This window comes from Nylanderia fulva, unplaced genomic scaffold (genome assembly GCF_048542155.1).
Source record: "Nylanderia fulva isolate GAGA-0341 unplaced genomic scaffold, ASM4854215v1 Scaffold81, whole genome shotgun sequence".
Lineage (NCBI taxonomy): Eukaryota > Metazoa > Arthropoda > Insecta > Hymenoptera > Formicidae > Nylanderia > Nylanderia fulva.
In genome coordinates, this window is record NW_028190928.1 from 125,681 (window position 1) to 153,155 (window position 27,475).

General features: G+C 27.4%; 1 protein-coding gene across 3 annotated transcripts; it reads left to right on the plus strand.

Annotated features, from left to right (window-relative positions):
- LOC114938550 (MAP kinase-activated protein kinase 2) lies at positions 1–25,571 on the plus strand. 3 transcript variants are annotated; one of them, XM_029312530.2, is made up of 9 exons: positions 1–540; positions 5,474–5,774; positions 19,249–19,388; positions 19,469–19,533; positions 19,649–19,756; positions 20,035–20,133; positions 20,436–20,511; positions 20,664–20,874; positions 21,721–25,571. In XM_029312530.2, the coding sequence occupies exons 2-9, from the start codon at positions 5,559–5,561 to the stop codon at positions 21,967–21,969; spliced, it is 1,164 nt and encodes a 387-aa protein (XP_029168363.1). In that variant the 5' UTR covers positions 1–540; positions 5,474–5,558; the 3' UTR covers positions 21,970–25,571. The 3 variants fall into 3 exon arrangements, with proteins under 3 accessions (XP_029168363.1, XP_029168364.1, XP_029168362.1); XM_029312531.2 differs by lacking the exon at positions 1–540 and adding an exon at positions 2,970–3,069; XM_029312529.2 differs by lacking the exon at positions 1–540 and adding an exon at positions 4,451–4,603.
- The last annotated feature ends 1,904 nt before the right edge of the window (positions 25,572–27,475 follow it).

The following is a 27,475-nucleotide window of genomic DNA, read 5'->3' on the forward strand; positions in this document are numbered from 1 at the left end:
CAGCCTCAGAAGCGGCCGCGTCGCCATCGAGAGCGCCAGTGTTCGCGGGGCGTTTTTTCGACGTGGTTCTTCGCGTACTCCGTCGTGTCGCAGGTCCTATCTGTCTGTCGAGAATCACGGTGTATTGAGTGACGACAGTGATCCTTCGACTTTGACCCAACACGACGGAATTGATCGGCCTGAAAATCGAGTCGCCCGGTGAAATATATCGTCGTTGCTCAACATCGCGCAACAATCCCGAAGAGCTTTGAAACGAGACCTCTCCAAACGAACCGGTAGCAAGTATATAGGGACGACTCGGTACAACTGCCAGTGCGACTCCTCTTTATAAAGGAGGAAGCGTCTCTCGGTTTCTTATTCTCGAGACCGAGTGTCGATTTTACGATAATTTCCCCGAGAAACGTGATCGATGAAACACACGTTTGATTTTTCACGCTACGAGTGTAAATAATGCCGGCGTGAGTGTATGAGATTTATGAGAAACATGATCCTGTGACAGGATTTATAAGCCCCGATTCCGAGAAGTGCATCCGCAGACGGGTATGTAATATTCGTTCATTGACTCCGTCTTATTGACGTTTAATCGATTGTTTTAACGCTGCTTTGATCGATTCTTCAATTTCTATGTTTGATTTTATTTAGTTCAGTCGATATTTTCGCATAATTATGTATTTATATAATTATATTATTAAATAATATATAATTATAAATATATATAAGTAAATATATAATTATATAATTATATATATTTATATTTATATAATTATATAATAATATATATAATTTATAATAATTCAGATTTAGACATTATATAATTGATCATTTATTTTTATTCTTTTGCTTGTTTTTTTTCGCGCGTTTATTGAAAAGATAATTTCAAGCATATGATTTAAGATTATATAGTATGTTTATCTATTTTCAAAATCTTATTTTAAATAATTTTTTTATTCACCAGATAAAAATAATAGATAACATTTTCCAAATGTAATATTTTTTTTTTATTGATTTTTTTTATTTTTATTGTTGATTTTTTATTAATATTTTCATGAAAAAATATTTGTTTTATCTGTGAAATAAAGATAAGAAAACATACTCGTGGCTTTTTATTCAGAATAGATTTTGAATAGATTGTAGATATTCTTCTACATGTTTTTTAAAAGTAATTGTTTAAATTTTTAATCTTTGTAATAGAGAAATATATATTTTCAAAGTAATAATTTTGATTACTAAAAAATTTAAAAGAATATTAATATGTGAAGACATTTAAATTGAAATATTGGAGCAAAGATTTTAAATTCGAACTTTTATTATTATTTCTATTGCTTTATACGCTTATTGTCAGACTTTAATGTTGCATGTATTTTTTAATAAGCTTCTGTATTAAAAATTATAATATTAATTGTGTATGCACTTTTGTTTTATTTCTCCTCACTGTGCATTTAATGTTAAACCTGATTGTCATCTTCTCCTGATGTAAATATGATATTTGTATATGCGATTTTTATATCGAATATAAGTAAAGTTCCAAGGTAACTGTATTCACAACAATTACGCAACGAGACGAATTTTTTTGTCACATTTTTTACGTGCGTTTGCCTGCCAGTTTGAACTTTTAATCGATAATTCCGATTTCGTTTCGTTCTTTGTTTTTGGCCAAGCTCGGGCTGATCTCATCGTATTTCTATTAATATTCCGAATCTAATTTAAACGTGTTTTGTTTTCATTTATTTTTTCCTTGAGAAAGCTACAAGAGAAATATTCTTACACTGAAAAAAAAATTATTTGACTTAACAAAATCTGCGGTCGAATACGTGCAACTAAATATTAATCTAATAAGAACTAAATATTGTGTTTTTAACAAAATTATTTAGTTAAAAACAAAAAATATTTTGTTAAAAACACAATATTTAGTTCTTATTACATTGATATTTGCACGTATTCGACCGCAGATTTTGTTAACAATAAGTCAAATAATTTTTTTTTTAGTGACTGTATAGAATATTAAAATTTAATTTATCGGTTCAAAAATTCAACATCACATGTCTGCGTCGATAATTCTTGCTAATTAAGTGGTTGTTGATGTGTGCGATTATGTGCAAATATATATCTTCCTCGCTGTTGTTCGACTCTTGCTTCGTTTTGTTTTTAATTGCTTACGAACGAGTTTCATTTCTTCATTGCACATACGATTTGCATAACAACGTGATATAGTACGGATTTGCTATGGAAAAGATATGAATGAAAAATATGGGCGATAAAAAGTTATCGTTTTCGGCACTATAGATTTGAAATATATTAAAACATTTATTTCTCCGTTTCTCAGTGGAATAAAATAATTATTTTATGCAAAGCAGAATGATAAAATTCGATAGAAGAAGATATTATAAATATTATTAAATATTCAAATATTTTTTTAAATCCAAATTAATTAAATCTCTGAAATTTGTCGGCAAAAACGTGAAATAAAATATTTCTTAAGATCATCTTTCTGTGGGAATCAAGTAATTGAAAATTATTATTAAAATTTCTTGAAACTCGGATGCCGAAAGATGTTAAATTCAGCTTGGGATCATAAATTCAGTATCCAAAAACACCGGAAATACAACAACATCCGATTATTAATTCGATCATGTAGAATATTATTCGGGAAATGCTTTCTTCATTAAGCTCGATCCACAAGACGCTTTTGTGCCTAATATATGTTCGTGCTATTGAATTGTTACTAGTATCTTTATCTTCAGTTTTCAGCTCGACCTGATTATCCTTTGGCTTGACTTCCGATTAAAAAAAACCGCAAAGGCAAAATAGACAGAGTGCGGTGGGACTTAAAAAAACTTCTCGCTTTTCTCTACGCGCTCTGTGTGGAAAAATCTCTCTGGGCAGATTCTTTCCGTAACAACTGCATCCCCCACGTGTCACTCGTCGTTGCATCCGGAAGGCTCCTCTTCTGCTTTTACAGCACGGGGCCGGGGTCGTGCTTTGTCGTCCCCTGACGATTCGGGATTTAACTGTGCGAAAATTAAAAGCCACATCGATGTCGAAGTCGGCAACTAAGTGGAAATTCTGGAGGTCTCTTTTATTTTTATTTTTATATGCAACAATATGTAAAGCCTGAATATATATATATATATATATATATATATATATATATGTACATTCTCTTCCATAGCGCGAAGATCGTATATATTATAAGCTCCAGTTGCATTAGCATCGTTGCTGATCACTTTTTTTATTAGATTTTATTTTTTCAGATTTTATTTTTTTATATTTTGTACATATGTGTTAAATAAAAAAATTTTGAATTAAAGCTGCATTATAAAATAAAAAAATAATTGCGTATGATAAGTACTTTCAGTATTGTAAAACAATATGAAATTATCGATATTTAGAGTTGCTTGACTTAATTTACAAATTTTCCTTTTGTATATTGTATTATATTATATTATATTATATTATATTTAAAGGTAATTGCAATTAATTGGTTCGTAATTTTGCTGTTTTATTTATATCATTTAAAGAGTCGATCTATGTATAAAGAGCCAGTCGAATAAGTAATTTAATTAAGCAAGTTGTTAGTGCAACTCCTCCCTCACAGCTTGTCGATGTATCATTGATACATCGCTGTTACATTTCGCGATAACAATTTTTTTATGCAAACAATAAGAGAATTGACCCTGGTTAACAATTGTATCTGCTCTACTAACTTCTCACAAAGGATAATCAGAACTTGAATTTTCTATTGACTTGTCGATGCAATGTTTGAAATGATCTACAAGTTATAATTTGTTCGTTATGTTAGATTTTATTTTAATGAAAATTAATTTTGATTTATTCAGTTATAATTGTCTTTGATGAAAATTTTCAATGTTCTATGTGATTTTTGAACCAAACTTTATCCTGCTCGATGAAACTAATTTTGCTAGCATTTTATATTTTATTTAATTCTTATGCTGTATACTTTTTTCCTTCTTGAGTAATAAACGATGATGCATATTAACAATTAATGATAAATATATGTCACATTAATAATTTGTCGATTTACAATAACTGTTACAGTATTTCTTTTAACATAATTTCTTGGACTTTATAATACTTTTTTCCTGTAATAATTATTTTTATGTTGGCCAGTTGCTTATGATGTTGATTTTGATGTGTATTTAGATACTATTAATAATCTTTTTATTTTTAATTTTTATCCAATTATTTCCGTCCTATAGTTAATTATATTTAGTAGTATTTAAGATCGCATGCAGTAGATTAGAAATATAGTATAAGATGTATATAGCTAAGTATAGTATATTTATTGAACCAATATTATATATAGATAATAGATAATTTCATATAAATAAAATAAGAAGAAGGAAATAAAATATGTGTGTATGAAATAATTTGATAAAATAATAATAATAATTTGATGAACGAAATATACTAAAGAAAATTGTGAGATTATCTATCTTATCTATCTATTTAATCTATCTATCTATCTTAAATCTTGCATATTACTATTACAAATGCGTGTGTGTAACGTTTTTTTTGTTGCAATTGGTAAATTCAATGATCGCATGTACTGCATTGCGGTGTGCAAATTGCGCTGTGGCACGAGGTAACCACATACCATATAAGTAAAGCTGTGTAGGTAGGGCACGCATGTATGTGTATGCGCGAAATAACATGAATCTTGCACATTCTTCGAGGAAGGTTATGCAAACGGTTTCATTGAAACGACAACTGACTGGAATAGTAAACGAAACGGGTATTTAAAGTTAACTTCAACGACAAATGTCTTACGAATATTTATAACTCTCTATATCCTCTTGTATCGAATATAATGTCATTTCTTTATCTGTATATTTATTTAGTAATTTTTCAAACTTTGACGTGATTTTATTTTAAGAAAGGAATTAAGTATAAGAGGACACAAATATTGTGAAATAAATGCAAAACTTCAAGTAATTTAAAATAAATTTTGTGTAAAATTAACATAGTTTTAAAGTAAAAATTAATTAAAATTATGTTAATTTTAGTTTTTATCATTCCGACTTATAAAATAAAAAAATCAACATTTTTTTCTGCAAATTTGAACAAATAAATCTTGTCACTTTATTTATTGTGTAAAATGAAAAATAGATGCATAAATATGTTAAACACATGTAATTTAACACAAAAATTTTAACGAGGACCATTTTTAATAAAAAAACATTTTCCTATTGTGTAATGTCAGTGTCATTCTGCCAATATAACGCGTATACTTCGATAATTGTAGAACTCAGTTTCTTGTATATCTCTCATACATACTCGATAGACGTTATCGGACGTAAGATTTCCGTTATCGGCCACGTAATCTGGAATATTGTATTTTTCCATGCGAAAGTTTTATACGCATTCGTGCTCGCTTGACCTTCACACTTGTTCGCGCGCTTCTTGCACCTTGTATTATAAATGTATATGGAATGACGCAAATATTGTTTTGCAGGACGTCCAAGAGGGCCGTTCTCGAGGAGAACGACCAGAAGGAGAGCAAGCGTAAACGCTCGGCACCACCTGTGGTGGTGACCCAGATGATTAGACAGGATTACGATCAAATACCGGAACAAAAAGCCCAGGAAAGGATCAAGAGAAAAACCATGGAACATCCATTGAACAGTCGCCTATCGCCGAAAGTCACGCCTATCACAGACGATTATGAGATCAGCAATCACGTGCTGGGTCTCGGTATCAACGGAAAAGTCGTGCAGTGTTATGACAGAAACACGAGACAGAAGTATGCCCTCAAAGTAAGTATCTTTTCTTTAAATCTGTTATTTTAGTTTGAACGATTTCTTTGAAATATTGTCGCAAAAATAAAAGATTTAAAATTTTTATTAAGATTTCGAAGCTTTGATTAGGTTCCAAGTGAAAAAAATGGTTAACTTGACTAAAAACTTACTATTTTATTAATTGAACATATATTATTTAAAGTAAAAATATATGTTTTTGTTAGATTTAATGTTTATTTAATTTAAATATTTATATATGTTTAATTAACAAAATAATATTTAATTGAAAGGTTTTGTCAAGCTAACAAATTTTTCTCTAGTGTAGTTTTTTTTTGCAATTTATTTGACTTTTTTTATAACAAATAAAATTTAAAAAAAAAACTTTGACACAACATTATATTACTATTAGGAAGAGTTTAAAGCGATTTTAGAAAGAATTTATTTTCTTAATCACACAACAAAAATTTTCTAAGTAAATGTAAATTATATAGCATTAGTAGCATTACATTTAAAAATTTCACTTTGAACAGGAAATTCCTTAATGCATAATTAATCAGAGAAAGTTACCGAGGTTCGAAGTTTCTATATGAAATTCTATTTAAAACAAAATTAAAATTCTTTGAATAATTCTGTTAGGCGACGCTAGGAATATTTTTTAATTGAAAATTATATTCAAAGATAACAGCTCGAAATGTACAAAGATCAAAGTTGATATCGGGAGGTAAATAAAGAGAGCAACTCTCGTTATATATCGACTTTTTACATCCGCAATGCGGAATCTCTCGCGCGCATTCTCGGTTATTTTTGAAATGTGAGAGCATCCGACTATTCGCGCATCCAAAGGCGTTAATCCATTTCATTAACACCTCTTTGAAGGAGCATTGATCGGCCATCGCTGTGTATCGATACTCACGTGGAGATACGAGCTAAGCTATGTTCGCGTTCAGGCCGCGAGTCATCTTCTATTTATACCCTGGTGATTTCCCCGTTCGACGATGTCAGACCTCTAACTAATATATTTTCCCTCGAAGGTGGCCTGGCTCTTATTTTACGACGGCCGACTCGCAAAAAAATTCAATCACTATCATGAGAGCGAGGTTTCTACGAGAGAGTCAACGTCGCCCGTCGACACGTTTTTCAATTATCGAATCGCGTCTTTGATTTTCGTCACGGGACATCTAGAGAAAGAGAGGTTGAAAGGCTATCGGCGGTCCATAATAAAATTATTCATTATTACTAATCTCTCTTGCGCGGCAAATTGTATCGTAAGAGTTTCATTGTGTCCCGCGATGTATTTTATTTAGAAATTAATACGCAGTGTACACCGAAACAAAGTTTACTTGACTAAATCGTTCAATTAAATATTTAAAATCTTTTGTTAATTGAACATATAAAAATATTTAAATTAAATACAACATATTAATTATCTATATATGTTCAATTAACAAAATAGTAATTTAGTTGAACGGTTTAGTCAAATTAATACTTTTTTCTCAGTGTAGATAAAAAATTACTTGATGATCATGTCGATTTTACGTAATATAAATTATTTCGCAAAATATACATATAAATATAAAACGGTAGAAAACAAATAATTGCAATTATTTGATCAAACTGTGATGTTTGTTTAAATAATATTCATATTATATATCTCCACCATGATATCATTATCTGAATGTTTTATCTTTTCCTTTATCCAGTTTCTGATAATATTTCATATGATATGATCGATTATAAAGTTTAAATGTATTATGTTTCGGAATTGCATATTTTGTGGTAATACATATGCAGTAGAATAGTGCAATATTTTGCTGAAATATAAGACTCAAAATTGTATTCTTTAATGTACATAGTAGTCGATTTTTCTTTCTTTGCCGAAAATATTTAAATAAAAAATTTTATTTAAATTTTATATATAATTTTTTGAAATTTCTGTCTTAATTTATTATATATGATCGCGTTTCAGCGAACTTTGCATAATTTGAATCAGTAAGAAGCTGCTCGTGAAAGGTGCATTTCCTTGTAAGAATCTCGCGGCCTATGAGACCAGCTGTAGAAATAATTTGACGGTAGTTTGACGAGAGGAATGTTGATCACAGTTGTAGATATAGAATGCCGATGACCGATTATAGAAGCATCACGCTTGCATATGCTGAGGCATGATTATCATGATACTGTATATTTTTTATTTTGTATGTATATATATTTATTTATTTCAATATTAATAATTAAATCTTAATATCAGTATTTAAATCTTAAAGCAAAAATAATTTGTTTTATATTAAAGAAACTTGTGTACCGCTAAAAATTAGTTTCGCAGCATTTGATGATGTAACATACATTTCTTTCGAGAAATAATATCAAGTTTATTTTCTTAATTTTACGTAAGATCTTTGTGATTCTTTCTATACGAAAATTGAGAGCTATTTTTCTCTCTTAGAAAGTCTAAAGGTCGTTAATATGAAACACACGTCGTTTAATCCCACATCGTTCTTACCATGAAAAGATATATTACTATATAACTCGTTTCTTAGACTCGTTAAAAAAATAATCAGGATGTTCCATAGAGAATTTCGGGAAGGCATTTGCGATATCGAGAAATTGCATACGGCAAAGATCGTGTCGCTATGATTTTTTACAGCAGCATATGACGCTGTAGTTTGGATAACATTAAGTGTAAACATTTCTCTCACGTTCGTGGAAAGTATTTTTTTCTTTTCTTCTTTTCTTTTTTATACGAGAGACGTAGAAGACTTCTTCTGGTAGATATTTCTTTATCGAACCATTTAAACTCTCTTACGCGTTCACTAAAAATATCCTTCTTCTCTTTACTTGTCTCAGCAAAGTGTTATTTCTCTTCGTAAACGCGAGTGATACGAGATGCACGGAGAAAGTCACGTGCGGTTTAACACAAGACTCTTATAGTATCGATTATTATTTCTTTTTCCTGCACGTGTCATTTGCGTGTGTCATCAACGCTTAGGCTCGAGATTATTGACTTCTCGACGCGCCTGTCGCGTAAAATTTTTTCGAAAAGACGCAGAATGTGATACTTATTAAAAACGGCCTCCTTTACATTTTTGTGTTAAATAAACATATCCCTGTGTTAATTTAACATATTACTATTGTGTTAATTTTTAATTTTAGATAATAAATATATTCTGTTTTATTAGTGACAAGATTTATCTGTTAAAATTTACCGAAAAAAATGTTGATTTTTTATTTTATAATATAAGTGGGAATGATAAAATCTAAAATCAACATATTTTTAATTAACTTTTACATTAAAACTATGTTAATTTTACGCAAAATTTATTTTAAATTACTTGAAGTTTTGCATTTATTTTATGTTAAAATATTAACACAATATTTATATATATTGTGTTAAATTAATACAAAATTTCTCTGAACTGTTTGGGACTTTGGGACATGTGATGTCTGTTAAATTTAACACACATTTTTCAACTGTGAAGCAATAAGCTGCCTCGAAAAAAATGCACCGCAACTTTGCCCTTCGCAGCTTATTATATATATTCACGATGATCTCATCTTTTCCGGCGCGAAAATATAGTCAATGACTTCGGAGAAGTATCGGAGATCCCGAGAGATATTCATTGGGGGTCAAAGTTGCGCGATCGTTAAAATTGGCGCAAGAGTCATAATCGTCGTGTTTGTCAATTAATGTATAATGAATATTGACAGTCGATCGATGAGATACGATCATCCTTTGTGCATTACGTTTCTTTTAATTTTTTAATTTATTGTGTGACAACAAGACGCTTCGTCGAATTCATCGAATTCGTCGAATCGAAGATACCATTGCAGCTATGAGTAATAGATTGAATCGATATTGTGTATATTAGAAATCGAGACAGAGAGATACGACAGATATAGTTATAAAAAAATTATTAATTTCAGTAGAAGAATGTTCCCTTCTTATGCAACTTCAATACGTAAAACAGAGAGAATTTATTCTTAGAATTTACTTTGAAAATCATGATAATCTTGGAACAATATATGGCGTTAGAAGAATTTTATAAAAATTTTTCTGATTAATAATTACTACAATAAAAAATATTAATATCTACTATTATATAAGATATAAAATATGTTTGATTAAATAATTAAATTGTCGCTCTTTTATATATATATATATATATCATCATCAAGTATTAATTAATTAAATAGGCCAATGAAGAGCATTAAATATTTTGGAATAAATAAAAATTGAAATTAAATAAAAAATTAAAATTAAATTAAAATTAAATTAGATTCAAACCAATAACTTACATATATGGCCGTTGTTAAGACGATGTATTGTGTCTCGACATTATATCATCAACAGTTATTGTGGATGAACAAAGAGTGTTACATTAACTCAGTAAAAACGAACATTTAAAGACATAAAAATAACAAGTAAGAATATGACAATACTTGTGATTATTTATCTCCTAACATTTCAAGGCTATCGAAATAGACACTATCCAGTAATTGAGTATCTTTTTTTAGAGTTTAGGCCATTTTTCTGTTCTTTAATGTGTAGCATCTCTGAGATAAGTCTTTTGTGATAATTACATTCGTGATTCAGAATTTTTACATTATTCCAATCAAAGGCATGGTTTTGAAATATATTGCCAGTCAAAAAAATATGCTCCGAGATCACTAAATGTTTCGCAGGATCTGACTTTATGTTACTTGCATGTTCCTTGATTCTAGAGCGTAGCTGTTTTTTTTTGTTTGACCAACATAGGATACATCACAATTTAAGCAATTTATTTTATAAATCACACTTGAATTGCCAGACAGATTATTCTTATCTTTATGGACTTTGATGAATTTATCCAGTTTGATCATTAGTCGATACCCTACCTTTAAGTTTGACTTGTTTATAATTGTAGAAGTAATCATTTCCGAGATTGAGTTAATGTAAGGGATGACCACAAATTTTTTCCTATTATTAGTATCAATGTCTTTATGAACCGATTGTCCGAGGGCTATTTGGTTATTACTATTTAATTTTTTATTAATAAGATGTTTAACCCTGTGGTTAATTTCTTTGAAAATGAGGTCAAGAGGAAACCCGTTGTCACGTAGTATATTTATGCACATTTTCAGATTTTTTTCGTGGAATTGTGGATTCGACAATAACATGGCTCTGTCCACTAAATTATAGATGGTCCTTATTTTGTAGCAGATAGGATGATTAGAATGAAAAGATAACATTTTCCTGGAAAATGTTTTTTTATGAAACCAATCAATATATATTTTTTATCAATGGCCATGATATTTAAATTTAAAAAGCTTATACAACAGCTCTCCTCCCGTTCCATTGTAAACTCTAATCGGTCATGATAGCTATTAAATTTTTCAAAGATATTTGTAACTATGTTCTCCTGTGCTGCTAGTATATCGTATCTGTAGTAAAATGTTATTATGTCACAATTATTTAAGATGGAACTCTCCAAATCTCTTATAACTAGATCCGAAATTATTGGAGATAGTGGGGATCCCACATGTTTGTTTATGCAACCATATGGGCAACCAAATATCTATAAGCAGATATTTTTATTGAAAGTGTTTGATTAATTTTACTTACTATATATATAGTAAAATTTATTATGCACATATTCATAGTTTTTATTGTGATAAATATTTAATCAGAAAAACTTATAAAGTTCTTCCGATATCATATTGTCCCATGATTATGATTTTCAAAATAAATTCAAAGAAAAAATATCTTTCCAGCACACAATATTTATGATAAAGATTCATAAATATTTATAAATATATATTTTTTTCAAATATTATATAAATATTTTGAAAATGTTTTATAAAAACATTTATTTAATATATTATTAAAACATAGATTAAATATTTTATATAATATTTATAGTGTGTAAAAATAAATATTTATACTAATTATTTTGTAAATATTTTTTAACAAAATTGTTAGTTCTTTCATTTACCGCTATGTGACGTATCTTTTTCGTATTTGATTTTCGTCGTGAAAATTATATAATGCTGGCAAAAACAAAAGTTAATAAAATTTTAAATGTCAAAATTATTTCTATTTTTGAGCTACATTCTGCAACAAAATGTCTTTTAACAAATAAATTTACGTATATATCGATGTTTACGTAAATTTAATTGTTAAACTACTCTGTTGCCTAAGTATATTCACACAGTGTATATTATAATTTTATATTCTATTTTAAAATAAATATCTAATAAGTTACTTATAAACATTTTTTACTTTTTATAAATGACTAATAAAGTTTGAAAAACATAAAAACATCTAATCGACCAAATTTTAGATTAGACTATATCAATCGTTAACCGATCGTTTCGATTAAAAAATCATTGATTATGTCTTTTTAACTCATGATTTCTTACTGAGTATTTATTAAAGAAAATATAAATTTAAAAAAATCTGTTATAATGATTTAATAAATATATTTATAATATTTACCGTAAATATTTTCTGATATTTATGATAAATATTTATGATCTATGGAATTTAAGATTCCAAAAACATTTATAAAATATTTATGATAAATATTTATAAAATATTAAAATAATTATTATAAATATTTTATAAATATTTTATAAATATTTTATAAATATTCTGTGCTGCCTGGGTTTTTTCATAGAAAATATAGATATTAAAAAGAATCTAAAATTTAAAGAATAAATATTAATTTTTTAATTATTTTATTTTATTATATAAAGATATATCTTTACTCCTGACGTTTCTTACTTGTATCATTTTTTTATGTATAAAGAAGTGTTGTATTGATGAATTTTGATATAATCCCGAGAAACCCACATGGAGCGAAATCGCTTTTCGAAATCTTAAGCTGCTGTTACATCATCACTATATTACAATATATTGTGTAATGAATTAATAAGTTATCTACTCAACTAACACTTATATATTTTATTTTTGTATTTAAAAAATACGTGCTAAAGTATCTCGAAAGGTTCAGTGCTGATTGAAATTAATCTTATCAGTAATTCTATCTACACTATTCCGGTTATATTGCAACGATCGAGTGGATTGCATAATAACATTTGTGGTATATTGCCACTGTTTAACTTTGTAAAGAATGGCGGTTCTTCTTCTACACTGAAAAAAATGTGTTAACTTGACTAAATCTTCCAACTAAATATTATTAATTGAACATATAAAAATATTTAAATTAACATTAAATCTAACAAAACGTATATATTTGACTTAAATACTAATATATGTTCAATCAACAAGAAAGGTTTAGTCGAGTTAACAAATTTATGTCAGCGTATTATTCAAATATTACTGTGATCTCAATTAAAATATTTTCATTAAAAAATCAAAATTTAGCAAATTGATAAAAGAAAGACCAATTAAAACGAACTACCTTAATTCAGGGTGTTAAACGAAATTTATTATTACAAATAGAAACACATGAAACAAGTTATTGCAACTGTATACGTTGCGACTGTACAACAGTCTTTCTCAATACATTAAATTTTACAATTGTTGCATAATAAATCAAATAAACAATAAACATTTGAAAACAAAAGATTGAAAAACCAAACATTAAAACATCTATGTTTGAAAGTATATGTTAACTCGCATATTGATAATTAGTCTGTGTTGTCTAAAATGTTTCTGTACAAATATAATTAATTATTAGAATCATGTTCCACACTGAAAAAAATCCATGTACTTTTACATGGAAATTACTAGCTCAGAACTGGAAAAGTTACTTGCTTATTATTGTAATTTTTTTTTCCATTTGTTTTAAAGTGAAAATACATATTAATGTAAAAATACATGTAAAATATAGGTAAAATTACTATTTTTATGCAAAAATCATATGTAATTTTAAATTTACCATTTTTACTTTATTAGAATTTTATTTTATAAGTATTTATCTATTTTTTATTTATAACATTATTTTATAGCATTTATACATTCCTAACATTTCCTATGTGTAATTACATGTTCAGTGAAATATTTTTAATCTTGAAAATATTTAAGAATATATTTCATATGAAATTACATATAATCTGTAATCTTCCATGTAAGTATCAATATTGCATGATTATGCTGGGTCGGAAAAAACCTAGCTTAATCATGTAATTTTACATAAATATTTTTTTCAGTGCAAAGAAGAAAAAATTGTTAGCTCAAATAATTGAAATTTAGATTTTCAATATTTTGTGATCTTATTTACGAACATTAAAATTTTAAGTCGTGAATTGAATCGTTTTAGAAAATCTTTCTCAAATACTATATTTATCAATAATATAGTTTGACATTTGACTATTATTCTATTTTTATTTTTTCCAGAGTAGAAGAAAGCAAACATAACATACTTGAACCTCACTTAACTTTAACTATAACGTTTCTGAGAATGGCTCTGAAAACAATTTGAGCGGCAGAATTACGTTTTGACACGTCGCTGTGACATGCATCGTTCGACAACGATGTCACACGCGAGCACCGATGACCTCCGCGGCTTTAACGCTCGACCATTAAAAATTCAATATATATTTGTCGACGTCATATCGTTGCAAGCCAGTTTCTCGCCGCTGCAAATTCGCTCTCCTTGATTGATTACTGGCTTGTCAGCTGGCCAACATTTTCCGTTTGTCAGAAGTCACATGCGCCGTTTTATACTTATCTGCCTGCGTCTAACAAGACGCTTTTACATATAACGGGAATCCCCGGCTCTAGAAAAGTATATTTACACTTCTGTTGCCAATATATACATATATAATTATTGCTTTATATTGTATACGTATACGTATATATATATAAAATTTATATCAAATATTTTATGTTTTTATAATTTTTTGGGGCATCTATATTCTATACTGAAAAAAAATTTAGTTAATTCTTATAAGTATTTAGTTCAACTAAATAATTTATTTGAAACTAAATAATATTTATTTGATATGAAAAATATTTATTTGATATAAGAAAGTTCTTTTCAAAACAAATAAATATTTTTTTGTTTTAAATGATTTATTTGAACGTATTGAACTAAATATTTGTTAATTTAACAAATTTCTTTTTTAGTGTATTTAAAACATTTAAAGAGAATTATAAATTTTTAACATAGTTTTTAATATATTTCAAAATTGATTTAATATATTTTTAAAATTATTAAAATTTTTTTACTATATATTTTAATAAAATTAATTAAACATATTTTATATTGCCGTAGATATTAATATTTTTATGTGATAAATATTAATTAGAGAAATTCTTCCAATACTATATTGTCCTACGATTACTATGAATTTCAGAATGAATTATAAAGAAAATTCTTCCTGTATATTCTAATATTATATTCGATAACAAGGAAGTGACGATGACAAAATCGTTAACGATTAAATTTTCCATGGTCAATTCCGCTTGACTGACGTATAACCCTGCGATAGACGTAATAGTTCAACAGAACATAAGGAACGAACGATCGATCATGCATTTCCATGAGCGTGACGCGCTGCATCGGATTACGTTGTTGGCTTTTATAGCCAGGCATGTAAAATCACCCAGCAGGCACGTATAGAACGACAAACGTAATAATCTGATCTGTCGCCAGGAAAATTATCGGAGTGACAATTCCGCGCGCGCGTCCATCTGTCTACTTGCGATTAAGTGACTTATACAAACCGGAAAGGTGCTAATCTCATTAGCATAGCTCTTTGTACGGAGTCCGGTATATATTAACCTTCGACACACGTGATCGCTTCGGTATTTTTACTGACACGCCTATATCAGATGGATGAGATTACAGTAGAAAAGTGCACAGTTAAAAAATTTGTTTTTAACAGATATATCACATGTCTCAAACGGTCAAATTTTTGTGTTAATTTAACATATTATGGATATATGTTAAATGGGGACACAAATATTGTGTTAATATTTTAATACAAAATAAATGCAAAATTTCAAGCAATTTAAAATAAATTTTGTCTAAAATTAATATAGTTTTAATGTAAAAATTAACTAAAAATATGTTAACTTTAGATTTTATCATCCTCGCTTATATTATAAAATAAAAAAAATCAGCATTTTTTTCTGTAAATTAGTAGATAAATCTTGTTACTAATGAAACAAAACATATTTATTGTGTGACATTAAAAATAGATGCACATTATGTTATTTTTACATCTTTTTTCAGTTGTTTTAATAATTTAACACTAAGGGGATCCTTTTCACGATTATCTGTTTTATTGACATAGTTGTATATTTTCGTACTTCTAGGATTTCTCTGCATTAATTTGTCAGAATATAAAATGGTTCTCTACAATTGCAATAAATGCATCAATAATCCCAGGGAATCTCGATTTTATATGAAAAATGAGAAATAACAGTTTTCCTTACCTGTTTTCATCTCGATAAGACATCTCTAATTGCAGACGAACTGTCAACCTCATCATAATATGTGCTTTATAACAAACATTCCCTGGAATTAGGGGACATGAAAGAAAGCACTGTTATCCTCTAAATCTGGATTAAAAGTTTAATAAAAATGTGTTATTAGAAATACGATTTGTACGTATGTGTGCGTGCATTGTGTATACGTGCATATGTTTTGGATATGTGTGCTGCTATTTTGTCGGAGTTCGTCAATTGTTGAGAGATCCCCAAGTTCAATTAACACAGCAGCAATATGTTAAATTAACACATGAAATTTAACACAAAAATTTTAACAGGAACCGTTTTTAACAAGAAAACACAAATTTAACAAAACACAAATAAACAAAAAATTTTAACAGGAACCGTTTTTAACAAGAAAACACAAATTTTCCTAAGAAACCAATTCATTGCGTTGCGAAAAAATTTCTCTTTGATCTGCTTGTTTAAAATAATAGTTGTTACGAGACGTAAAACCTTTAATTTGATGAGTCTCGTTAAAAATTTTTATTGTTTGTTTCTAGTTTTTGTGTGTGGATAACTAACTCTTTCTCTATTTGTTATGATTTTCATTTTGATTCATTTTTGCGTTATATTTATAGCGTAAATGTTTATATATTGTTTATTCATACGAATAAGAGAAAATAACGCCAACGTACAGTGGATATACGATAATCTAGAAATATATATTACCTGTTTCTTTCTAATTATAAATATTCTAATTATAAACTATATATTCACTGTGAACATTATAAAAAATATATTGATATTCAATATCAGTATATAGTTTTGTCTATTTATAATCATATCTTTCTAATCATAAACAAACTTTCTATTTATTTAAACCAATTTTGTATTCAGTTATGACTTTAATTAAATCTCATATCAATTTTTATTTTTATCTTAACATTTTTACGTTTAATTGTGCATAAAATTGATATCTGTTATATGTGATGTCACATATATGTAATTTTTTTTTTTTTTTTTTTTTTTTTCCGACATAAATTGTTTTTTTTTATAAGAGTTTTTATTATCGAGATAATCTCTCATCCGCGGATTAGATATAAATCTTAAGAGCCGGTTCTTTGATTTTCTTTTCACTATCTCATTTCATTTCCGCAGCTTTGTTCTCCGCATATATTTTTAGATTAGTCACTAATTGTAAGTTACAAAAACGCAAATCATCCTCTTTTGTCTTATTACTAATTTCATTTTATGTCTCCTTTGCATCACAGTAAATATTTTAACTAAAATAAAAAGTATCAAACTCTTTTAAGAGTTGAGCATTTTGATATAACTCTTAATTTCATTGTGATTTTATCAATTATTTTAATTTGAAAAGAATAAGAAGTGTCATATATATATATATATATATATATATATATATATATATATATATATTTTAAGAACTCGATTTATATGTATAGTCCTAATCTAGTTTTAATCTCTCGCGTCACAATAAATATCTCAATTTTAAACAAGAGACCCCGTACTCTCTTATGAGAGAATAACGTGCGCTTTTAATATGATAATATTGCGCGTTTATATAAAAGTGTTATTACTCATTTCCATAATGCCGCATAAATTGAACGGTATGTTAAGCATGCGATTTATGAAATCACATGAGATATGAATGAATCGCTTCTGTCGCTTAAAGATGACATATTGCTCATCTCTGACATACCTAAATGTATAAGTGACACCGACTATTTCAGGTTCCCACCACATCACAATAGATGTCTGCGGTAATTCCTATAATTGTCTGAGAAAAAAGATCGTGCACTCTTCAAAAGGGCACACAATTACGAGTCCATTTAAAAGCCATGTATATGCATGTATTGTAGTTACGTGCTCGATCGCTGATCAATTTTGAATAGCAAGCTATTCAGTATAATTGACCAATCAGTATTATACTATCAATAACTTATGTGTTATTCACCTTCATATATAGTAGAAAATATTTCTTATTGTATATGATGTATACTTGAATGTAAAATCCTAATCGAACCGGAAAATCTTAATCGATGTAATAATTGTAATGTAAGAGGGTCATAAGCGATCAAAAAAGATGAATTTTTTTGCAAATTAAACTTTTGCCAAGTGTAAATAAAATTTAATTAAATTTAAAATCTTAATTTAGCATTATTAATTAATAAATAAAATTTTTAAAACAAACACGACTATAAATAACGGAATACATTTTATGAATTAAATTTACATTGATTTTATTATTCCAGAATTTTAATTAAAAATTTAGATAGTTTAATATCGAGTGTCGAGAAATAGTTTTAAAGGCGATAAATACAAACTTATAACTGTCTTTTAAATAGTACAAATACTTATGACATCATCGCTATCTAAAGTTTGTATTTTTTTTCATCGCTTATATCTCTATTTTTAATTTATTTTTTGATACCATTAAATCATATATGTTTATCGGAAATACCTAATAGTTGGATGTTTAGCAATTATCATATTAGTTATATAAATTGCTATGGATGTCCTACAGTATGTTAAAGAAAAAAGCACAAAAAAGACAAAAATATTTTATCTAGGAAAATCCCTATAATGACATCGGTCTTGCATAATAAACATAATCGCAAGCTGAAACAAATCGTTACCTGCTAGAGCTACGATGATATGCACGAAATTGAAACGTGATATGAAATACTGATACGAGTGACTGAATTATGATTTCGAATCTAGCAAGTCATTTATCGGGATCTTCAATAAATTCGCTCGCCGTACTCAGAAAAACATTATACATACAATAACGATTATTTAAATTTAATTTATTTTTAATACATTTAATATATTTTATAATATCAATATATCTCGCAATATATTAATATATATTTAAAATAAATATATTAAATATATATATTAAAATTTCTTTAATATATTAAAAATAGTTATTTTTTCTACGGCATAGTATTATATAATAAAAAAATTATTACGTTGCATTTAATTTATATATAAAAACATTTTGTTATTTATTTTTGTAATTTAAACATTTCTGAAAATTTTTAAAATAAGCGTGTTGTGTACTAAATTGCGTATCATTTGCATTATGTGCAGGTCTTGCATGACTGTGCAAAAGCACGGAGAGAAGTCGAGCTTCACTGGAGAGCATCTAATTGTAGGCACATAGTTCAAGTAAAAGATGTATACGAAAATACCTACAGTGGAAATAAATGTCTGCTGGTAGTTATGGAATGGTATGTATAAATATATTATTTTTTAATGTTACTACGATTATTTATTTAGTAATTCGTTAAATTTATTTCAATTTTTTTAGTATGGAAGGCGGAGAGCTATTTCAAAGGATACAAGATAGACAGGATGGCGCCTTTACTGAAAGAGGTATAGCTTGACATTCAAAATTTATCAAAACTTGTTATTTTTAGAAATTATACAGATTATATATATATATATATATATATATATATATATATATATATATATATATATATTGCAGAAGCTGCACAAGTGATGTACGAGATTTGTGTCGCGGTAAAACATTTACACGACATGAACATTACTCATAGGGATCTAAAACCTGAGAATCTTTTATATTCTAAACCAGGTAAATTATAATATATACTTTGAAAATATTAGTTTGGTTATTTGTTTTTCCAAAATGTTTGGTTATTTGTTTTTCCAAAATTTTCAAAACAACTTGAAAAGATTAGCTTACCATATTTTATAAGCTTAAGAGAGTTATTAATATCTGTAAATTTTAAAGTTTATGATTGCAAAAGTATTGCTTTTTTAATTTTAATATATTTATTCTGAAAGACTAATAGATAAATAGTGTCGCATATAAATGAATTATATACTGTTATGTTATATGTTGATTTTCAGATAGCACTGGAATTCTGAAACTCACCGACTTTGGATTTGCCAAAGAAACACATTTAAAAGACACGTTACAAACGCCATGTTATACACCTTATTATGTCGGTAGGTTTGCACGTTTCACTATATGCATAAATTTGTGCGTTTTAAACTAAAATCAATAATTCGTTTTTATTATTTTATTTTTAATAATAAAGTATGTCAAGACCGCCAGATGGAATTAAAAAATAAAAATACACAATTTCCTTTCAACAGTACTAGCAAATAATTTATTGAACAAAATTGCAATTCACTTGAAAAGGAAAACTATGGTCGAAAATTTTATAACTATGGTAGTAAATTTTGTTCAATAAATTATTTGCCAGTACGGTTGAGAGGAGATTGTGTATTTTTTATCTTATTTTTAGCTCCGGAAGTTTTGGGACCAGAAAAATATGACAAGAGCTGTGATATTTGGTCACTGGGAGTAATCATGTACATATTGTGAGTATATATTTTTATATATATTTAATTTTTTTTTTATTACTGTCTTTTTTAATTATACAGAATACAATTATTCTCATTAATGATTCTTATTACTTTGTTTATACATTGAAATTGAAAACCTGCATTTGTAACGTTATCACTATTTTTAGATTGTGCGGATTCCCGCCATTCTACAGTAATCACGGATTAGCGATCTCGCCCGGAATGAAAAAAAGAATCCGATTGGGACAATATGATTTTCCCTATCCAGAATGGGCGAGCGTAAGCCAGGAAGCGAAGAATCTTATTAAGGGTATGCTGTGTATTGATCCAGCGGAAAGACTGCAGATCGACGATGTGATGCGCAACAATTGGATCTTCGTAAGAACACATTTTACAATCAGTGTTGTGCTTAGATGATTTTAAAAGATAAAGATGAGATAAGAATTTATAAAATTTTATATAAGATGAAGATAATTTTGTTTTAAATATATCTAGATAAAAAGGTAAAATTATATGGCGATTTATCTAGATAACTTTCAGATAATATTATTTTTAAAGTTAAGAGTTTAACACGGCTTTGTAATATAAATATAAATTTAAAGTGTAAGACAGGCAATAAGAGCCAATCGCGGAAGACAGTGCGTTATCCTAACGAAACTAAATTTTTCTCGTTAGAATTAAATATCTGTGCACAAGTCACCAAATTTTACTTGGTCACGGCCAAGATTTTTTAAAATATGAAATAATCTCATTTTTGAGATTTAATTTCAAATAATCCTTTAACCCCCCTACGGAAATAAATAAATTATTTTTAAAGGTACTTTTTTTATATAAACACAATTATTAAAAAAATGTAAATTATGTGTGTGAAAGGAATTTAAAAAATATATTTATATTATTATTTGTAAATTATTTTGCTTACTGCTCAAGTTCTACTATTTAAGTATTTTTATGTCTTATGACTCCAAACCAAAGTATCTGAATATTATTCCAAATTTAATAAAGATAACACTTTTTATCTAAGATGCAGATCATAGATAATACATATTTTTATTATCTTATATAAAAATAAAATGACGCCAAAATTTTATTTAGATGATTATTTATATGATTTGATTTAGATAACAGCAAACACTGTCTACAATATACACAATTTTATGCAAAATTCTCTTTATATTTCTCTTTATAAAATTCTCTTTTTTAAAGTATACACTTTTTATCCAGAAATATACGGAAGTGCCTGCTACTCCCTTACACACCGGACGCGTTTTACGCGAGGGAGAGGAAATGTGGCCAGAAGTACAGGAGGAAATGACGCGATCATTGGCGACGATGCGCGTCGATTACGATACGGCATGTCTAAAGCAACTTGATCATACGAACAATCCTCTGCTGAATAAACGAAGACGTGCGAAACAATCCGCGAACAACGCGACGGTCCCGCCGACTGCCAGTCCTACACCCGCCTCCTAGGAAGAGGATAGTGCCAGAACTAGACGGAACTGGATCTTTTTTCTACGGAGATGCGTCAGATACAGCATGGTCGTAACGAGGATCATTCTCTGACTGTTGCATTTTACGAAGCGAAAAAATTTCCGGAGTAGAATAGTAATATCAAAAGGCACTTAATCGTAGATTACATGCACTTCTTTACACTTATTAGCGTTTGATCTATTAAGAGTGCAGAATTTTATTAGAGCAAAAACAATAAGACACAACAAGGACAATATTGCCCCAACGAATGTAAGTAAATGCGATGCCTTTTTAATTACCGAACGATATCACAGTCATTCTTGACTAGAAAAGACCTATATAAAGATATATATATATATATATATATATATATATATATATATATATATTGTTCTGTGAGAGAAATATGCTACATTAATCAATTGTAGAATTAGGCAAACACACATATATATATATATGTGTGTGTGAAAGATAAATAATGTTATTGAGTACTAATATCATAATGTTTATGATTAGCTCGATTTTCATCAGAAATTAAAATCATTAATTGAATGTAGTGACCTTTAAAGGCATTTGAGAAAGTTGGCCGAATTACTAGATGGTATTGCTGAATGTGTGTTGAATGTACCTCTTCATTCAAATTTTAAACTTGATAAATCATAGCACAGAAAGTATTTAATAATGAAAAATATTATTTTTTCTTAATAAAACCTATCTATTATTATTCCTCCATCACATATCTATTTAAAAGAAAGAATAAAGTAAAAACTCGTTATTTAGAAAAAAATCAAGAAATATATTTTCAAGATTATATATATATATACAGTGTCCCAAAAAGATCGGAACACTGAAAAATCTTGAAAAGTATACGTTTTACAGAAAAAAGACAAAAGTTGTAGGGTTTAAAAAAATCTATTTACTGATTTTGACCTTGTACGGCATTATTAAGATCAGAATAAGGTCACCTTGAATTTCTTAAATGGAACCCTATATTTTGTATTACATATTCTTGTAGCTTACCTCGAGAGCTTTTCAAAACACTATAATTAAGTTATTTTTTATACGGTACTTTTCGAATTACAAGGCTTGAAAGTTATATTACCTAACCGCCGGCATTAGCGTTATTTAAATGGGAAACTCGTATTTTTTACTCCAAAAATCGGATAAATCGATCATTTTACCTGTTTTGACGTATAGTCATGTTACGAGTCAACGTATTCCTAAGGTTATTTGAAAATCGAACTTATATTGCTTAAGATGAGTTGCTGAATAAATCATTATATTATTAAAACGAAATCTAATGAAAGCCCATTGGTTTTTAGGGGTCACACTTGAAAATTCAAAGTACTTCTACAATGTAGTTAGAACTACATAATTATAATTAGATGTACAAGAATGTTGTACGTTTTGTATGATATCACAAACTAATTATTTATCGCAACTGAAAAATCTTGTCGTATAAACGTCATTATTGTTCATGGTTGTGATCTCTTGAATTAATGAAGGTTTTTCCTCAACATCCTTACATACAGACTCTTTCTTCCATTCGTCTTCATTTTTGAAATTTGTTAGAATTGTAATTAAGACAAGCCTTTCAGAACTGTAACTTTCAAGCTTTGTAACTCGAAAAGTACCTTATAAAAAATAACTACTTATAGTGTTTTAAAAAGTTCTCGAGGTAAGCTACAAGAATATGTAATCAAAAATATAGGGTTCCATTTAAGAAATTCAAGATAACCTTATATTCTGATCTTGGTAATGCCACCGAAAGTCAAACTCATAAGATCAATAAATAGATTTTTTTAAACCCTACAACTTTTGTCTGAAACTTTTTCTGTAAACCGTATATTTTTCGAGATTTTTCAGTGCTCCGATCTTTTTGGGACACCCTGTATGTATATATATATATATATATATATATATATATATATATATATATGTTTAATTTTCCGCATCTACTATTTAAAAGTCAATAAATAATAATTGGCTTTTCTATTTAAATATTAAGAAAGAAAGTCATATTATTGAGAGACGTTATTGAGCCAAATTATTCTATTTGATGTCTGTAAACATACATATATTCTAAAATAGGTGCCGACTTAAAAAGAAGAATTTGTTTTAATTGAAATTATATAATATCTGCAAAAATGTAAATTGATAATATGAAAACTATATTTTATTTGTATACTGTTAAGATTAGCTATAAAGATAGTTGTACTCATATACTTATCAATTGTTTTAAAAAAATTTACTTGCTGCCAGTGTATAATCAAATTCGCAATGTCTGTATTTTTCATCGAATTTTCACATATAATTAGGATATTTTTAAAAATATCGTTCTACTCTACTACTCGTCCACAGCTTATTTTATATAAATGTGCATAAATTGTCATAATTATTACTTATTAATTCATCAAAATTTTTTATTTTATCTCTTTTATACTCTAGTGCAATTAATTTATTGAAGAAATTTCATTATTTGTATTCTAATATTGGTCATATTTTGTTTTATATGTTTAATTATGTTAACATATATTTAGACTCTACTTAGAATTTTATGCTTGAAGCTGAGTATATTTAAATGATTTAAATCTGCTCTTTATTTAAATCGCAAATATAATTTTAGTCAAGAACAATCGAGTGCTACAAAACAAATAGATATAGTACTTTAGTACTGTGTCATTAAAAATAATAAATGTGGATTGTATATATTTTTAATCAATATTATTCAAAGTTACTGTCTACGATTGTGTAGAAGAATAGTTAGAGATTCAAAAGATTTACTAAATAGTCTGCAAATTTAGTCAACGAATTTTCAGTATCTTAAAACATACAGCGTGATAGCTTAACAATTATAATACAGTCAATGATTAGATTAAATGAGAAAATAACAAAAGTTTCATGTGCCTATAATTTTAATCAAAATCAAATTGCATTACGAATACATTCTAGAATATTTGCGCACGATAATTATGAAAAAAATATATAGTTATTGTGTAAAGAGAGTAGTAACTTATAATATTTTGAAAGGAAGTTATTTGGTATAAAAAATATCTAGATATATATCTAACATGATATAGATGTATGTATGTGTGTGTGTGTGTGTGTGTGTGTGTGTGAGATATATGATATATTTATAGAAAATCTACATAGGAAGAGTGATCACAAAATTCCAAATTAAAATATATGCATAAGTTTTTAATTATATAGAGCATACACAATTCCTCGTGTTCTATATTGATTAAATTATATTCGTAAATAATAATGAAGTAGCACAATTCATACATGTTGGTTCAATTTGGACAGTTATACTTGTCAGTAGCAAGATATTTTTATAACGAGTCAAAGATTCATCGGTTAAACTTGCATTTAAAAAAATGGACAATAATTGTGAACAAATTTTTTCACACCATCATTGCTTAATTACTTGTTCAATTGCGCAGTTCTTTTTGTATTATATATAATAAACTTATAATAATTAAATCATATATATTTTTAATGCGTGACAGCGCTGCAAATTTCCATAGGCTATAACATTTACAGAAATATATGTATAATCAAATAATGTTATAATTAAAATTACAAAAAATATTTTATATCTATATTTTTAATATTATCATTTATTCCTCTTCTCCTTACGAAATTTATTCATTCAATCATCTGAAACAATTCCACTATCTTATGCTTTATGATTTATTTGATGTGTTATTAATAGAGGATAATTTAATACGACTATCTACATTATATATATAAATTTGTATGGCCGTTAATTCAACATTATTACTATTATTGTAATTGTTATCAGATTTAATTAAATTCACGATTTATACACTATAGTATCTAATGTCAAAGTCGTATTATTTATGAAATTTTATTGTATATGTAATCACTTTTATGTAATCAACTTTTTATTTTTTGAATTATTAAAGATAATGTTTTTTTATGAGAATTCTTTATATATATTTATATTGTGGTTACATTTATTGATACAGATCAAAATGTAACATTGTTAACGACTTGTTGAATTAGATGTTTATTTCACAATTATATAATTATCATAAAATGAAAAGGTTCTGATACAATAAATACAAAATTTAGGTAGAAAATGTACCTTTGCAAGTCTGAGGTTATTTTTATTTAAGTTTCATCCTTGTCTTTTATTTTCAATTTCTTTTAAAATTGATCAAAAATGACAAGATTAAGATGCATGAATTTTTTTGTTAATTAATCTGCTGAACATTATAGTGCGATTTTAAAACACGTTCGCCTAATTTCTACGCCTAACTATTTATTAATCCATTTTCTACCTAACTTTTGTATTTATACAAGTATTGTAATTATCAATTTAAGAGCTCAATTATCAAAATGCAATTAATTATTATAATTATTTCTTATTTAATATTAATTATTAAATGTGTCTTATATAAAAAACGTATACTTTTAAATAAATTATTCAAATAAATCTAAAAAAATGCTCTAATGCATTTTATGGTTAATCCATTTAGAAATAAACACAAAATGTGCGGAATTATTTACGATCGATTTCATTTAAGACTGTACTATATATTCAAGTAACTGTTGTATCGCGCAGATTTCTACAATTATAATTATGCATTACAGCAATATGTGACCATTGAGAAGCACATCCTTTATGCTTTATTATAAATTGTTAAAAAAATCAGTACAAAAAAGGAACACAATCAAGTTTTAGTACATATACACACATATATATATATGTATACATATATACACATATACATATAGATATACTTTACACAACGCTCGAGATATTTTTCGCGTGTATTACAATAATTTCGGTAAATCCATATTGCTATTATAATCGAAATACAAATGAGATTAAACTAATATTTAATATATATATGTATATGTTAATAACAAGAGCTTGCCGAACAATAATAAAGAGTAAATGTGCAAATATAAAACTGCTATTAATTAATCAGTTAACCGCATGCAGAACGGATGCGCTAATTAAGTGTCACGGATTTTTTTAACATTTACATAAATAGTACGTTATAAATTATTAAAAATATATAATTTTTTTCTTTTACGTGTGTATACAAGCTACCATTTCATTCTTTCTTTCTTATTACTAATTATTAAATATAAATTTTCCCTGTCATACAAGAAATCTTCAAGTGGTAAGAAATCTTCATGTTCATTATCAATTAGATTTCAATTAAAAAAAAATAAAGACAATTTCATTTATTTAATCATCAGAATTGATTTAATTTCCTGTTTTTTTTCTCTATCACTCACTTTTTTCTAGTAACATAAACTAAAAATATGCAAAGCAATGCATTTTTTATTCAATCTGCACGTAAATTAATGTGGAACTGTACGTCCTAATACATTAGAATTATATTTGTAAGGAAGTAATTTATATATTCTTTACTTGATGATTTGTTATATATATACATACATATATATATATATATATATATATATATATATATATATATATATATAACAAATCATCAAGTAAAGA